The sequence below is a fragment of the Scleropages formosus genome, chromosome 6 (assembly GCF_900964775.1).
Source record: "Scleropages formosus chromosome 6, fSclFor1.1, whole genome shotgun sequence".
In the NCBI taxonomy this organism is placed as follows: Eukaryota; Metazoa; Chordata; class Actinopteri; order Osteoglossiformes; family Osteoglossidae; genus Scleropages; species Scleropages formosus.
The window spans coordinates 1,687,806-1,703,395 of record NC_041811.1 but is presented as its reverse complement, the minus strand read 5'-3'; the positions used below and the strand labels follow the sequence as shown (position 1 = coordinate 1,703,395).

Sequence of the window (15,590 nt, the reverse complement as noted above, 5' to 3'; positions counted from 1 at the left end):
AGCCTACCCGGTAACACAGGGCGTAAGGCCGGAGGGGGAGGGGACACACCCAGGACGGGACGCCAGTCCATCGCAAGGCACCCCAAGCGGGACTCGAACCCCAGACCCACCGGAGAGCAGGACTGTGGCCCCACCCACTGCGCCACCGCACCCCCTTCTACATGTAGATAGTCCTCAATAAAACATCTCAGCCACCCGCCCACACACACTCAGTCACACACTCCTGTCTCTGTCTAAGTGGATATAAGACACACTTGTCCATTTGTAAATCTAGTTATAGATCCATTTCCGCTCCTCTCTAAGTGCTGAGTGCTGCTTCCGGAAAGAGTGGAAATGTAGACAGAGTCGAGGGTCACGGTCAGTTAGAGTAGCGGTCACAATGTTGAACTATGGACCTGGGAGTAACGGTCAGCGTGAGTAGCGGTGAGAGCACTGGACTCTGGACCTGAGGGATACGGTCAGTGGGAGTAGCCATCAGAGCGCTGGAGATACACACACATACGCACTTCTCATGACTCTACTTCCAGCAGCTATAGTAGTAGTTGTAAGTAATAGTAGTCGTCACCTTGGCAACGGTAGTAACGTGTCTGACTCATGGATTGATTCCTGTTTCCTGCATCTTGCGAACACATAAAGGTAGTGCAGTCGCTTGCGGACACAGGCCAATCGCGCGGGTGTACTCGCTCCCTCTTTACAAAGAGCAAACATGACACGGGCCCGGCGCCAGGGGCAACTCGCAGCCGCCGTTCACCCACTGCATCCGCAACACTGCTCACGGTCCTGCAGAATCAGGTCTCCCAGTAGAGACATGGGCACACACCCACCCCGGGGAGTCCAGCCAATGAAAGCGCACGGGGGTGTGGCCAGCACGACAGGCCTCTCACCTGATTGGCTGTGTTGATGTCGATCCCATTCTTGATATGGTCGAGGGCCTTGTCCAGGTTCCCAGAGCGGGCGGCACGGAGGAAGCTGGTGGCAGCATCCGCCTGCAGGACAGAGAAGGGCGGGGGGAAGAGCAGCAGACAGTCAGTGCTCCCCAGGATGGCCCCATGTCATCCTGGGGGCAGCAGGAGATGCTAACCAGTTCAGCTTTTCATTTACACCCCTCACCTTTGCCTAAGTGAGCAAGCAGGACCACAGAGCCACTAGGTGGCGCCCTCTCCACCGCTGCTCTTCCCACATCAGCCCCCCACCCGGGACGGAGACCTTCAGTCACGTTTCTGTGACTGCGGTCACACCAGAGTTGCGTGGACTCAAGCGCAGCCCTTATGTAAAGTCCTAGACAATCGAGTTGTGCTGATCGTTGATGGTCCTGATGACCTTACCTTTAATGATAATCATAGTAGTAAAGAAAAGTAAAGAAAAGTAAAGAAGGTTGCTTTCCTCAGAACACGGTTGTTGAATATGTCTCATTGTACTAGAAAATATTTTTGTAATTGTGGAATGCAAGGGTAAACTTCATCCGAAGGGGGATGTTGACAAACGAAGGCAGGGCTTTAATTTCCACACACAGCAGGACTTTGGAGAAGCCAGCGAGAGGTGGAAGCATCTCTAATTGTTGGAGTTTACCGTGTTTTTAGTCTTGGGTGCCCAGTCACCAATCGTGTGGGTTGCAGCTCAAGAGTCTGGGTCAGTGCTCCACCAAGATCTTAAAGTGGTCATGAGATGTTTGGTTATTTTAAGGGTTAGTGTAGCATTTGTCATCTGAAATGTTTATGTAACGGCTGTTTAGTAATTTTGTTGACCAACTGTAGGAAAATGGTTTTGGGTTCATTTGTGAATTTTTTGATGTTTGTTTTTGGTTGTGTATTTTATTGATAACTTTATTTAATAAAGTTTAATGAAAAAAACTTGTCTGAAAGAATGTTTATATGATATTAATATGCAAACTGACTGAAGTGGAAAGGTTATCTGTCTTCAAGTTCTGCATATTTAATTTATGTACTTATATTCAAACATGTTCTTTAACATTATTTAATAAACATCTGCTTATCATCTGCAATCTTGATTATTTGTGTACTTGCTGTTTCAATGCCACTTCCGGGGGGGTGTGGTGGCATGGCGGGTTTGGCGTGTTCTTGCAGGTCTGGGGTTTGCGCCCTGCTTGGGGTGCCTTGTGGCAGACTGGCGTCCGACCTGGGGTATGTCTCCGCTCCCCTTGGCCCTCCGCCTTGTGCTGGTGGGTAGGCTCAGGACAAATGGTATAGACATTGCATTGCATGGCACTTCCACACGTAAAGTTGAACAAGCTCCCTCTACCCCTCAGAGCTGCTGAATCCCTCCAATGAACACCACCTGTTCTGTTTTGTCTATGTATTCGCAATCTGAATGTCACTTCTATAGGAGCTACTGGAGGGATGTGAACCAGCAACATGCTGGTGTCAGACGCACGAGCTGTGTATCCATCGGCCTGTGTGTGTGTCTGAAGCTTTTCGCCTGTTGTTGATGCAGCACCATATAGTGTTTTGTCCACATTGAGAAGCAGTGTCTGTCCTTACCCACAGAGCACTGGGTGTCTCACTGGACAGTTTGCCGCCACAGGGGCAGTACAGGTGTGGTAAATGCCCCTGCTTTCTCAGGCTTCTGTTTTTGTGCCCCTCCCCCAGGTGTGTGAGCAATGCGGCCGACAGGGAGAGAGAGTCCATTTATCATGGTCCGGGTTTCTCTCTGTGTGTGTGTGTGTGTGTGTGTGTGTGTGTGTGTGTGTGTGTGTGTGTGTGTGTGTGTGTTTAGCAAAGGACAATGTGGTTCTGTGTGATTGTGCAGGAAAAGAGAGAGGCCAGGGAAATGGTTAAGGGTCCAGAAAGGGACTTGACATGAAGTAAATATAAATATTATGCAGTCAGCACGGCTGGTATTAAGTGTCACTGCTCAGGTGCAGAACTAGACACCACAGACAAGCCAATCCCAAGGTGACAGAGGTGCTCCACATACACACACACAGAATCAGCTAGTAAAGGCATCCAGTCAGGAGACAATATTAAAAGATGAGTAAGCGCACATACAGAAGTCAAGATAAAAGGGTAAATTAATTTAAAAACTTCAGCCCACACAATCACAGAGTCTTTAATATTCAAATAGGGAGCCACAGGGGTTCACCTGTACACAGGTATCAGGACTGGACCAGGTGATTAAACATGGATTGAACAATAAGTGAGTGTGTGGTCCAGATTTCTCTGCTAACCAATTAGTGGCCATTTGTGATTCATTTGGGTCTCCCTGCTGTCCAATCACTGATCATACAATTAATTCAAGTTTCCCTGCTGTCTAATCAGAGAGTATGTGATTCCCAGTGTGGCTCACAAAGTGATATACAAGCAAAAAGTTTTCCTACACACACACACAGCCATTGGTGTGCCAGCCACAGTGTGGGGGGAGGAGCCCAAAAGAGCCTTTATTACAGGAATACACAGATCCCCAGCGGAGGTGGGTGTGCACATATAAGTGTAGTTACTCTTTCACTGAGCATTTTTCCAGCAGCCTCTGGCAGTGAGAGCGGGGGGGGGTCTCAGAACCCAAGACTACTGTCCACTTACAGAGGCCTGGGAGAGGAAGCCCTTGATACGTTCCCACTAGCACTCACACTCACACACACACACACACACACGCATTACAAGACACAGAGACAAAAAAAAAAAAGAGAAACACATAACACACCCAAACAGGAAGGCTGCTAAAGTGTAACTCAGAGAAAAGATTAAAGTCAACAGTAACACTGTATGAAATGATAATTCTGCTCACTGTGTAGTGACACTAGAATTGGATCAGTTACCACTGACACCACTGAAATCAACACCGACACTGTTCTCTGTGCCACTCTTTCACTGCAGTCCTTGTCCTCTGTCCAGCCCATATGTCCTCTGCCCAGTCCACAGTCTAGTTTGTATGTCCCCAGTGAAATCTGTGCATCCCCAGTCTAGTCCATATGTCCCCAGACAGCTGGTAATGCAGTAGTTAGAGATGTTGTGCTTGGACCCAAAGGCTGCAGGTGGCCTGCAACCAATATGACCTATAAGACTTGTAATATAGTCTTTCATTTTATTGTAGGGGGTATTTTTGTTGCTTAGATGTCTCACACACACACAAAAATGTAATAATGTAATTAATGTAATGCACAAATTGTATTTTCTTTGAGGTGTACGTCACCTTGGAGAAAAGCATCTGCTAAATGAATACATGAAAATGTAAAAACACACACACACACACACACACACACACACACTTAAAAATGGTGCAAACATAAATAGAAAGAGTGGAAACAAAGAGCAGCGAGGGGCAGCCAATCACACTGGTGTTACTGCTGGATTACAGCAGAGCTGCTCAGTGCGTCATGGGGAGGCAGAGCACGTTCTCGTGCACACACGCACACACACAGACACGCGGGCGCATGCATACTCAGAGGAGCAGAAACACGTGCGAACGTCACGGTGTGTGTACGCACCAGAAAGAAAAGGCTTCACTAATGAATCCCCCTGAGTTTGCATCTCGATCCACATTCCTATAGTGTGCAGGAGGCCTCTGGGGGCTAAACACACACACACATCCATCTCCAGCAGTAACAGTAAAATAAATGACTAAATCATGATGTGTCTAGTGCTTCATATGATCCGCAGTTTATCAGGCATGTACCACCCCAGTGCATATATTATTACAGTATGTGTGTATTAGCAATGTATGTGTATTGTCCCAGTGTGTGTTTTACCATAATGTGGGGATGTGTATTATCCTAGTGTGTGTGGGTGTGTATTATCCCATTGTGTGTTTTACCAGCATGTGTGTGTATTCTCCCAGAGTGTCTGCTACCAAACTGTGTGTATCATCATAGTGTGTATATTACCACAGTGCGTCTATTATCGCATTCCATATATTCCCAGTGCGTGTGTATTATTTGGATGTGTGTATTACCAGTGTCTGTATTGTCCCAATGTATGTACCCTTTATCCCCTGGTGTATCTCTGTTGAGAGGTAGGAGGCGCTGCTGTGCTCCACACACCTATAAATAAGAGTCTGTCATGGTTGCCACGGCTATTTTTGTCGCTGCTGTTTAGAGATACGTCGGCGCCCTCCGGGGGCACAGTGGAGCTCCCAGCCCAGCCATTCTAGCGGGTCCTTACACAGTGCTGTGTTAGAGAGGGTCCCGACCCCCTCCCGGAGTGGTACACTCTGCAGTGTGCAGCATCAGCAGGGAGAGGCACGTGTGTGTGTGTGAAAGAGCCTCCACGAAGAAGCTCCGAGGGAGAGAGAATGAGGATGTAGGGAGGGGGACATATCATTGTGAGGCAGGGGGGTGCAGAGTGAGGGAGGGAAAGGGAGAGACAGGAGAACGTGCCGCGTTTGTGGGGGAAGGACAGAGACCGAAAAAACGTGACCAATGAGACAAGGCAGCGAAGGATGAGAGCTGGACCTGCAACAGCGAGCCGTGTTTCTGCTGGAGAGCAACCACAACCTCATGAACAGTGAGTGTGCCACCCGGCCCAAGAGTCACTAATCAGCCAGTCAGAATGGAGCAGGAGCACTGGACACGTCTCTGAAACAGCAGTGCCAAGTGCCATCAATCAGCTAATCAACTGCACTTGCCAATTAGCCAATCAGAGTGAAGTTGCATCAATGACCGCACTTCACACGCACACACACAGTGACTGAAATCGCTTGTCCCATACGGGGTCACAGCGAGCCAGAGCCTAACCTGGCAATAAAGGGCATAAAGCTGGAAGGGAGGGATACATCCAGGAAGGGATACACCCAGGACAGGATGCCAGTCCGTTGCAAGGCACCCCAAGCAGGACTCAAACCCCAGACCAACTGGAGAGCAGGACCGGTCCAACCTCTTTGCGCTGCTGTGCCGCTGTGCCGCTGTGCCGCTGTGCTGCTGCACCCCCCTGGGAGGGTCAAATACGTCACAAAACAATCAAGTGTTCTTATCAGCCAGTCACAGAGGAGGAGGAGCACTATCACCACCTCTCACCTCAGAGTGAGGAAAATGGTCACCAATCAGCCAGTCAGAATGGAACAAGCACACAGGTCGCATCCTCTCACATAAGACTGCGAGATACATCATCAATGGGCAGGTCAAGTTCTGTTACTAATCAGCCAATCAAGTGTAGTCCACAAAGACCCAGTCACAATGCAGCAGGTGTACAGACCATACCTCTTAGGCTCATGACCAAAGTGAAATACAGTGAAACACAGTGAACTGAGGAGAAAGACTGAATAGAGAAGGAGATGGTCAGTCAGTCAGTCGGTGGTGTGAACTGGAGACCAAACAACCACCTGGTGTCCAGTCCCCCATGTTGTTGCATGATGTCCAGTTATACATCCAATTCCCCTGGATCAACTGTAGTGTAACTTAGTTACCACTGATCACTGGTTACCAGTTGTGTGTGCGGCATAAAACACACACACACACACTCCAGGAGAATAAGAGAAAATCGCCATTGAGCCACAAAGTCTCATGAATAACTAAAGAGACATAAAAAAAAGCAGAAAGAGATTTCATTTCTTCTTTGGAAACAGCAAACATGAAATATTGATCGGATTTAACTTAGTCAGGATCTACATTCACACACACTCACCCACACAGGTACACCAAGAGGATGGGTGACTGATGAAAGCACCCAGCAGTCACCTCTCGTTTGTCCTCATGCTGAATAATTTAGACCCCTGTGACCTGGTCAGTGGACTACACACACACACTGCCCACTCAGGATCTCACTATCTGTCCTGTCCCTCTTACATGATGTTAACCCATGACATTCACACTGATAAGTGAAGAATTTAAACACTGCGCCACCTGCTGGCTGCACAGTATGGCTTCCTTCGTCACTCCAGCTCCTCCCCTTCACCTCTCTTTACTTCCTTACCCACAATGCTCCAGCTATTTCCCACTTCTGCCAATGCTTCACATTGACTTGAATGATTGCAGTACTGGCCACACCCACTCATTAATATGCATGAGCACTGCAGAAGACTTTGCTGATGGGCATTATGGGTAAAAAAAATCCCAGAGATGGTTAATGATCATTACTCCAGCACAAGGCATACCAGTTGCCACTATTGCTATTTTGTTTGTCTAGTGGTTAGAGCTGCAGCCTTTGGACCTCAAAATCATAGGCTCAAAGCCCATTTTCAGTTTTGGTCCTCTTCAGCTCGGTACTTACCATGTGTACTAAAATTGCCTAACTGTATAAATAGGGATCTGACTCTGGGAAGCCTAATACCATGTGTTGTTTTGGAGAAAGTCAGCTAAACACATAAATATGCAATACTACTTCCATTCTATAATACCATTACACTACCATCACCATTCTATTGTAACAGTCCACTACTGTTCTAACATTGCACTACTACTACTACCATTCTACTCTAACAATCCACTACTGCTCTAACATTACACCACTACTCCCACTGTACTGGGATAGTGCAGTACTATAAAATTACACTACTACTACAATTCTATAGTCCCATTACACAACTATCACCATTCTAGTGTAACATGACTACTACCATTCTACTGTACTACTAGTCTAACGTTATTCTGCTACTACCATTCTACTGTATCACCACACTACCAGTGTAACAATCCATTTCTATCACCATTTTATTGTAACACTGCACTACTAGTCTAAGATTACACTACTACCAGTATTCTGCTGTATTTCAAAACTACTCCCACCATTCTATTATAACAGAACATTACTAGTTTAACATTGCGCTAATACCTCCTTACTACTGTAAGACTACAATATAAGTCTAACATTACATTACTATTACCACTCTACTGTAGTTCTACTATAACCATTCTGCTACGCTCCTACTTATCACTGTGCCTATTACTATAGCCACTTGTAATGCTTGTAACTTTGCTGCCACCTGTTTATAAAATATAATTTGCAATCAATGAAGCAAGTCAAAGTTACAAGGTACAGTGAAAAGTTTTTGCCCCATCCTGATTTCTTCTGAATATCTCATACTAAATAGTTTCAGATTTTCAAACAAAATACAACATAAGACAAATGCAACCTGAGAAAACAGAGCACAGTTGATTTTTCTTCCCTGAAGCAAAAAAAAAAAAGTTATGCAATACCTATCACCCATGTGAAAAACTGTCACTGTCTCCCTAAACTTAAAATCTGGCTGTGATACCTTTAGCAGCAATAACTGCAACCAAATGCTCCCGATAACTGGAGATTTGTCTTTCACAGCACAGTGATGCAATTTTGTGCAACTCTTTTTTGCAGAACTGCTTTAGTTCAGCCACATTGGAGGGTTTTCCAGCAAGAACTGCCCATTTAAGGTCCTGTCACAGCATCTCAATTGTGTTCAAGTCAGGACTTTGACTAGGCCACTCCAAAACTTAAATTTAGCCTTTAGAGCCATTCAGAGATGGACTTACACTTATGCTTTGGGTCATTATCTTGCTGCATAATCCAGTTGCACTTGAGTTTCAAGTTATGGACTAAAGACCAGACATTCTCCTTTAGGACTTTCTTGTAGAGAGCAGAATCCATATGTCCTTCAGCTATTACAAGTTGTCCAGGCCCTGAAGCAGCAAAGCATCCCCACACCATCACACTGCCACCACCATGTTTGACCGTAGGTATGATGTTCTTATTGTGGAATTTTGGGTTTGGTTTATGCCAGATGTAATGGGACCCCTGTCTTCTAAACAGTTCCATTTCTGACTCATCAGTCCACAGAACATCCTCCCAAAAGCTTTGAAGATCATTAAGGTATGTTGTGGCAAAATTCAGACAAGCCTTAATGTTATTCTGGGTTAGCAGTGGTTTTCACCTCACCACTCTTCCATGGATGCCATTTTTGCCCAATGTCTTTCTAATAGTGGAGTCATAAACAATAACCTTTACAGCTGCAAAAGAGGCCTGTAGTTTCTGTAATGTTATCCTTGGCTCTTTCTGACTTCCTGGATGAGTCGTCACTGTGCTCTTGGTGGAATTTTGGAAGGTCATTTGCTTCTGGGAAGGTTCACTACCATGCTGAGTTTTTTTTTTTTTTTTTTTTTTCCCCCATTTGGAGATAATGGCTCTCACCATGGTTCTTTGGAATCCCAGAGCATTTGAAAAAGCTTTATAACCCTTCCCAGACTGATTTATTTCAATCACCTTCTTCCTCATCATTTCTGGATTAAAAAAAATTCCCCCCCCCCCCCAACTTCGGTGTAGTGTGTAGTGTGTTACTGGGTAAGACCTTTTAACCAACTTCATGCTGTTGAAAAAGTTCTATTTAAGTATTAATTTGATTGAATAAGGCTGGCAGTAATCAGGCCTGATTGCATCTAGTCCAGCTGAACCCCATTATGAATGCAGTTTCATAGATTTGGGGAAACCTACTATGGGGAAAACACATTTTCACACAGGCCCAGTTGGTATTGGATAACTTTTTTGCTTCGATAAATAACACACACACACTTGTCCCATACAGGGTTGCAGGGAACCAGAGCCTACCTGGTAACACAGGGCATAAGGCCAGAGGGGGAGGGGACACACCCAGGACAGGATGCCAGTCCGTCGCAAGGCACCCCAAGCAAGACTCGAACCCCAGACTCACCGGAGAACAGGACTGTGGTCCAACCCACTGCGCCACCGCGCCACTGCCTCCCCAATAAATAACCTTATCATTTAAAAAACTGTATTTTGTGTTTACCCAGGTTGCCTTTATTTTATGTTAGATTTTGTTTTAATTTCTGAAACAATTTAGTAAGAGATATTCACAAAAATGGGAAAAATCAGGATGAGGGCAAATATTTTTTCACAGCATTGTAGCTTATAATGATGTTGCCTTTCAAGACAATTCCATACATTTAATAACTGGAGAAACTGATTGGTACTACTTTGCTTTTATACCTTTTCAACACAATTTAGCACGTTTTAAATAATGTTTTGCTTTAGTGCTCATTATTCTGATAGAGGGGTGCGGTGGCGCAGTGGGTTCGACCGGGTCCTGCTCTCCAGTGGGTCTGGGGTTCGAGTCCCGCTTGGGGTGCCTTGCGACGGACTGGCGTCCCGTCCTGGGTGTGTCCCCTCCCCCTCCGGCCTTACGCCCTGTGTTGCCGGGTTGGCTCCGGTTTCCCGTGACCCCGTATGGGACAAGCGGTTCTGAAAATGTGTGTGTGTGTGTGTGTATTCTGATAGATGAAGTTTTTTATACCATTAAATTTACATATTTAAACTTTTGTAAGTCATTTCTCATAAATGTGAGCTGACAGCTCATTGTGTGGCATTTCAGGTATAAATGACAAGTGCTTGTAAATCTTGTTTGTTCCATGAGAATTGTACTAGTTGTGTTACTATAGTACAAGAGCATTACACTGCACTTTTCGCAGACAGTGAAGGGAGTGTGTGTTTCCATTACCGGGCTCTATGTAAGCCTAATTCATCGGTCCCGAGTCAGTGTTGCACTGTTCCCTCGGACTCAGCTTGTTGAGTCTGGGTGTCAGTGCCAACAAGCACTCACACACTACTGGTGTCCCTCCCAGGGTGTTACCCTCAACTCCACCTAGCGTCAAGTGCTTCTGGGCTAGGGTCCGGATCTCTGCAACCCTGACCAGGACAAGCAGTTTGTGAAAATTATTATAACAATTATTATTATTGTATAGAAGAAAGCAGCTTATCATGACTTGCCCATTTAGACAGCTGGGTATTTTTTACTCTACCAAATCAGGATAAGAACCTTGTTCAAGGGGACTACAGCAGGAGGTGGAACTCAAATCTGGGTCCTTTATGTGCAGGGGGGCAACTATAAACATTACACCATCTGCTGCCCCACCTGCTGTTTTTTTTACATCACTTCCTGTGACATCACACCCCAAGTCAAAGCAATGTAGTGCTGATGGCGTAAAGGCAGAGGCCAAGGCTTGATGTCTCCCTTTCCCTGTCAGATGCAGCAGGTGATCAGTGCTGGTGGAGGACAGAAGGCACTGGAACATTTAACTCCACCCACTCCACCAGAAAGAGGAGGAGAACCGAGAGAGCAGAGAAAGGTGAATGGGACAGGTAAGACCAGGTGAGATCTGGTGAGACCAGCAGTGTTGGCAGAGTGAGGAACACCAAGCACCACCTTGCTTGGTGGTGTCTTCACAGTCAGCTAGACTCAGTGGAAGTGACAGCAGGAGAAGGTAGCACGTGGATGTATGATTAGGGAACCAGGAGCTGCTCAGCTGGGATCCCAGCAGGTTGCTAAACTTGCAGTGGCTCAGCACATGTCTGACTGTTCATCAGTTTCACACAGGTCACCCTGCTCGCAAGGATAATGTTTATTGATTGGTACGGAAGAGTGGGGGAGTTGTGTGTATTGCCCGCTGTAACACTGTACTGCTGAAGCTGTGCTAAACACTTGGCTTGACCTTGCACCGATTACAGAGTTAGACACCTTCACACAGGGCCATACCCTTGGTCACACACCTTTGCACAGACCATGGTTGGACACCTTTGCCGGAGACCACCATCCAGGTTGGAACTCTTCCCATGTGCTTGTAGGACACTTTTACAATGGACGGCCACGGTCTTCAGAGTTACTGTCACCAAAACTGCAAGTACCTTGACATCCAAAACAGAACATAAGTTGCATTTCTGATCTGCAGTGTCTGCCAGCTTTGATCAGTTTTTCATCCTCAAAGACGATAGATGCCCTTTTACCCACCCCTGTCCTGCTGACATCTAAAACAGAACTGGCTTTTTACACCAACTTTTTATCTGTGAGTCACATAGCACCTGCAATAAAGTTATGGACCATAACAGCATACACACTCACATTTATTTATTTTGCAGACACTTTTCTCCAAAGCAACTTCTAATGAACTCTATGTAGTGTTATCAGCCCTCACACCTTATGCACCACAGTGACTTACACTGCTAGATACACTACTTAGGGTCACTCATCCATACATCAGTGGAACATACTTTCTCCATGTCACTCACACATAAGGGATGAACTTAAACAGCATGTCTTTGGACTGTGGGAGGAAACCCACACAGACAACATGCAAACTTGACACAGACTGAGCAGGGATCGAACCCATGTCCTCTTGCACCACCCAGGAGCTGTGGGACAGCAGTGCTACTTGCTGTGCCATCATGCTGCCCAGTTGATATGAAACATCTTCAACAATGGTCCAGAAGAACCCTCCAGTGACTCCCATCAACATTTCGACAATGAACAACAAGCACAGCAACACAGCACCTACAAACAGGCCCCAGACAACCAAAAAACAGCAGGAACTTAGCATGCGGCAGGGGGTGATGGGAAGGCTCCCCCATTCTATGCTGATTGGTGTGGACAGTATTAACAGTTATAGTGGTTCCCTAGACTGCTAGAATGTGGCAACCACTGTTCCCTGAGAGTTGGTGAGGTGTGTTTTATGACCGCATCACATCTCCGCATGTCCAATGTGCTGCTCGGCGACAGAATTATGTATAAGGATGTTTGCATGATCACTGTGGTCCTACACCGTGCACTCACAGTTGCACCATTCCAGTGTTCCTCACCAAATTTCGACAGATCCCGGTGTGGCCCAGGCTTTAATAAACATCTCCACTGTTCTGACTCTCCCCAGGGTTCCGCAAAGAGGCGCCGGGCTGTGGCTCCTGTTTCCTCCACAGCGCTACACTTGGTGCTCATTCTGACTAGTCGGGACTCGGCGCCAGGGAGAAGGACCTCTGATAGCCACGCAATGGATATCAAATGACGACTGGCTCACAGCGTCTGCTGAGCTGCTTCTTCTAGGCCCTTCCATGAAGTGGGACTACCTGTGGTTGTGCTTAGGCAGTTTCTACACTTTTGCTTTCTTTTTACATTGAGTTTGCATGTCGATTGCGTTGCGCTTGTCAGCGGCCCGCAACCCGCTGGCTACCAGGAGGCTGCTGGGACACTCGGCGAGAGACGTACTACCATGGTGAAAATGGGAGGCAGAGACAGAAGGTCACACCCCCATAACGTGAACCACAGTGCCGAGCAAGACCAGCATGGATGATGAGGGCTTTGGCCACCGAAGCATTCTTCTGGATGTGCGCCTTTCGCTCGCTCCTTCTCACCCTCCCTCTCTGCGGCTCTGCAGACTCTGGTGACACACTGGTGGATCCACGCTCTGTACGCGGCACTCGCATGAATACTTCATCCCTAATTCAATTTTAAATAATTGAGGGAGGAAAGAAAAAGGAGGACAGCTGCGTGCACCTCCTCCTTCATCGCCACAAGGGCCAAAAGGAGCACGTGTGTGCTGTGACTGACTGTTCACACGCACCATCAGCGTGACGGTAACGTCCACGAGCGGATGCAGTACCCCATACGGTGTCTATGTGCCTCTACAGTAAGGCATCAGCAGGCAGGTCCATTGCTCGGGGCACAAGGAACCCAGCAGCACCACTGTGCGGTGTTTATAAGCAGTATACTGGGGCCACGCGCTGTGCTTTCTTGTATGACCAGCACCTAGAGGTGAACGCGTATCCTCGCCGACGCCTTAGAAGAGCAAAGAGGAGCTGCGAGGTGCCAAGGTTCAGGGAAGTGGGGCCAGCACTGGAGAAGAAGCCATGCGCGCACGCTTCTCCGACCCTGCTACACGCTGCAGCTCCTGCACACCTGCGCTGTGCTCCCATGATGGAGGCTGCAGTCCTGCTGATGCAGCTCACTGAGACATCCAGAACAACGGACAACACTGCTGTGGATGTTACTCAGCGTGAGCAGCGAGTTCACATGTCATCCGCTGACCTGTGAGCCCCCATGATGACGCTATCCACCTGACCTCAGCACAGCTGATAGACCTATGAAGATGAGATTGGACTGGCTTGAATATACACAGCTAGCAAACGTTCCGCTGTCATAGCCATAATAATTTGCTCTTAGAACAATGCTCTTTAGATCTACACACAATGCTAAGCATTCATTCATTCATTCATTCATTCATTCAGCAGACACTTCTCCTCAAAGTGACGCTCAACTTATAGTATGCGAAAGTGCGTTTTGCAGCAGACGGAGAGCTATAGATGCAGCATCCTGACCTTTGGGTGTTTGGTGAAAGTCACACACCCGTGACAGTTCTGTTTACATTTGTTTAACCTTTACTGGAATGAACAAATGTTTAATATTAGCTTTTGCTGAGCTCATGACTTTGTTTGTGTCAGCTTACAAAATTAGACATGTGGCAGATCCTATCCTGACAAGCAGGTTTGATCTTTGGGGAATCACGGATGAAATGGTGATCTCCAATAAGCAGGTTTGCAAACAGTGTAGTCTGATAAGTCAGTTTTTAGGCACTGTTGTCTCTGATGGGTCAGTTTTTACGCACTCCTGTCTTTGATTGGTCAGTTTCTTAGTGGGATCTCTGACTGGACAGATTTTCATACAATGCCCCCTCTGATAGGTCAGTTTTTAAGCACTGTTGTCTTTGATAGGTCAGTTTTACACACTCTTGTCTCTGGTCAGTTCCTTAGTGTGAGCTGTGATAGACTGATTTGCTAACAGGGTGGTCTGTGACTAGACAGACTTTCAGACAGTGCCCTTTCTGAGAGGTCAATTTACTGACAGTGCTTTCTCTGGCTGGAAGGTTAACTGACATTGTGCTCTTTGACAGGAGGACTTGAGAATAAACTGGTGGACTCTGGTGGATGAGAACGAGATTCGGGAAGTAAACCGTATTTGTAGGTTGCACTGAGATGCTGCAACAGCACTGCAAACGAAAAAGAGCGGACGAAAAGGAGGGAAATTCGTAACCTGGTCCCTTAGCACCAAAGCTGAGAATAAAGACATTTGCACAAGCAGAATTCACTGTTTCTGAGTTTTTCTCGCTAATGGGATCGCTTTCTCTCCAAGCCAAACAAACTTTGTATCAAGAACATTTGACGGACTAAGTAATACTGAGGTAAGAACCTCCAAGAAATGTAGAGAGGACTATCCTACCCCACAGGGGAACATGCAACACCCCAGGCAGAACCACCATTCCCCAGGTGAGAACACACATCCCTTCGGGTTCAGAATTCACCACCTTCCCCAGAACAGCTTTCAGAGACTGTTCTCTGGTGGTCTCTGGAAGTTGCTTGAGCACATCCTGGGTTACTGAGATATCCCGGTTGGAACAAATATCCCAAAGACACCCTGTATTGAGCCCCACCCAAGTTAGCCCTCGCAGCATTTCCCACCATTTACCAGCACCTTCTCCGTTATACTCCGCTTTACCACATTACATGACTTTCTGACATTGATCATCACGACACAATGCATATTTAATATTCCCACGAGCCTCAGGGGGTTCACAGCCTGTCAGACTTGAAGCCTCCCGACTGAGGCAGGATCTGGGTACCTGTGGAAAACAGCTACTGCCGTGTCACCGCCACTCGCCCTTGCGTTGTTCATTTTGTGGGAGAGAAGCTGGTTTCTGTCGCTGTCAGTAAAACCGTAGCACATTGTAGAACTTTTTCAGCCTTTGAGAGAGACTGAGGGTCTTGAGACTTACAGGAAGTGGTCCTTCTCCTGTATCACGGAGTCAGAAAACCATAGTCGGCCATTCACAGCCCGAACCAACCAGTCCCAGATATAAACAGCTGGACCAGGACTGATCTAACTTGACTCCATTAGTCAAAACC

At 46.8% G+C, this 15,590-nt stretch overlaps 1 protein-coding gene across 1 annotated transcript in view; it reads right to left on the bottom strand.

Moving 5' to 3' along the window:
* Positions 1-15,590, bottom strand: part of LOC108932035 (ankyrin-1-like) — a 55,115-nt gene that overhangs the window by 38,117 nt on the left and 1,408 nt on the right. The window contains exon 2 of the mRNA XM_029253225.1: positions 885-986. Coding sequence (XP_029109058.1) covers positions 885-986 — 102 coding nt within the window. The remainder of the gene's footprint in view (positions 1-884; positions 987-15,590) is intronic.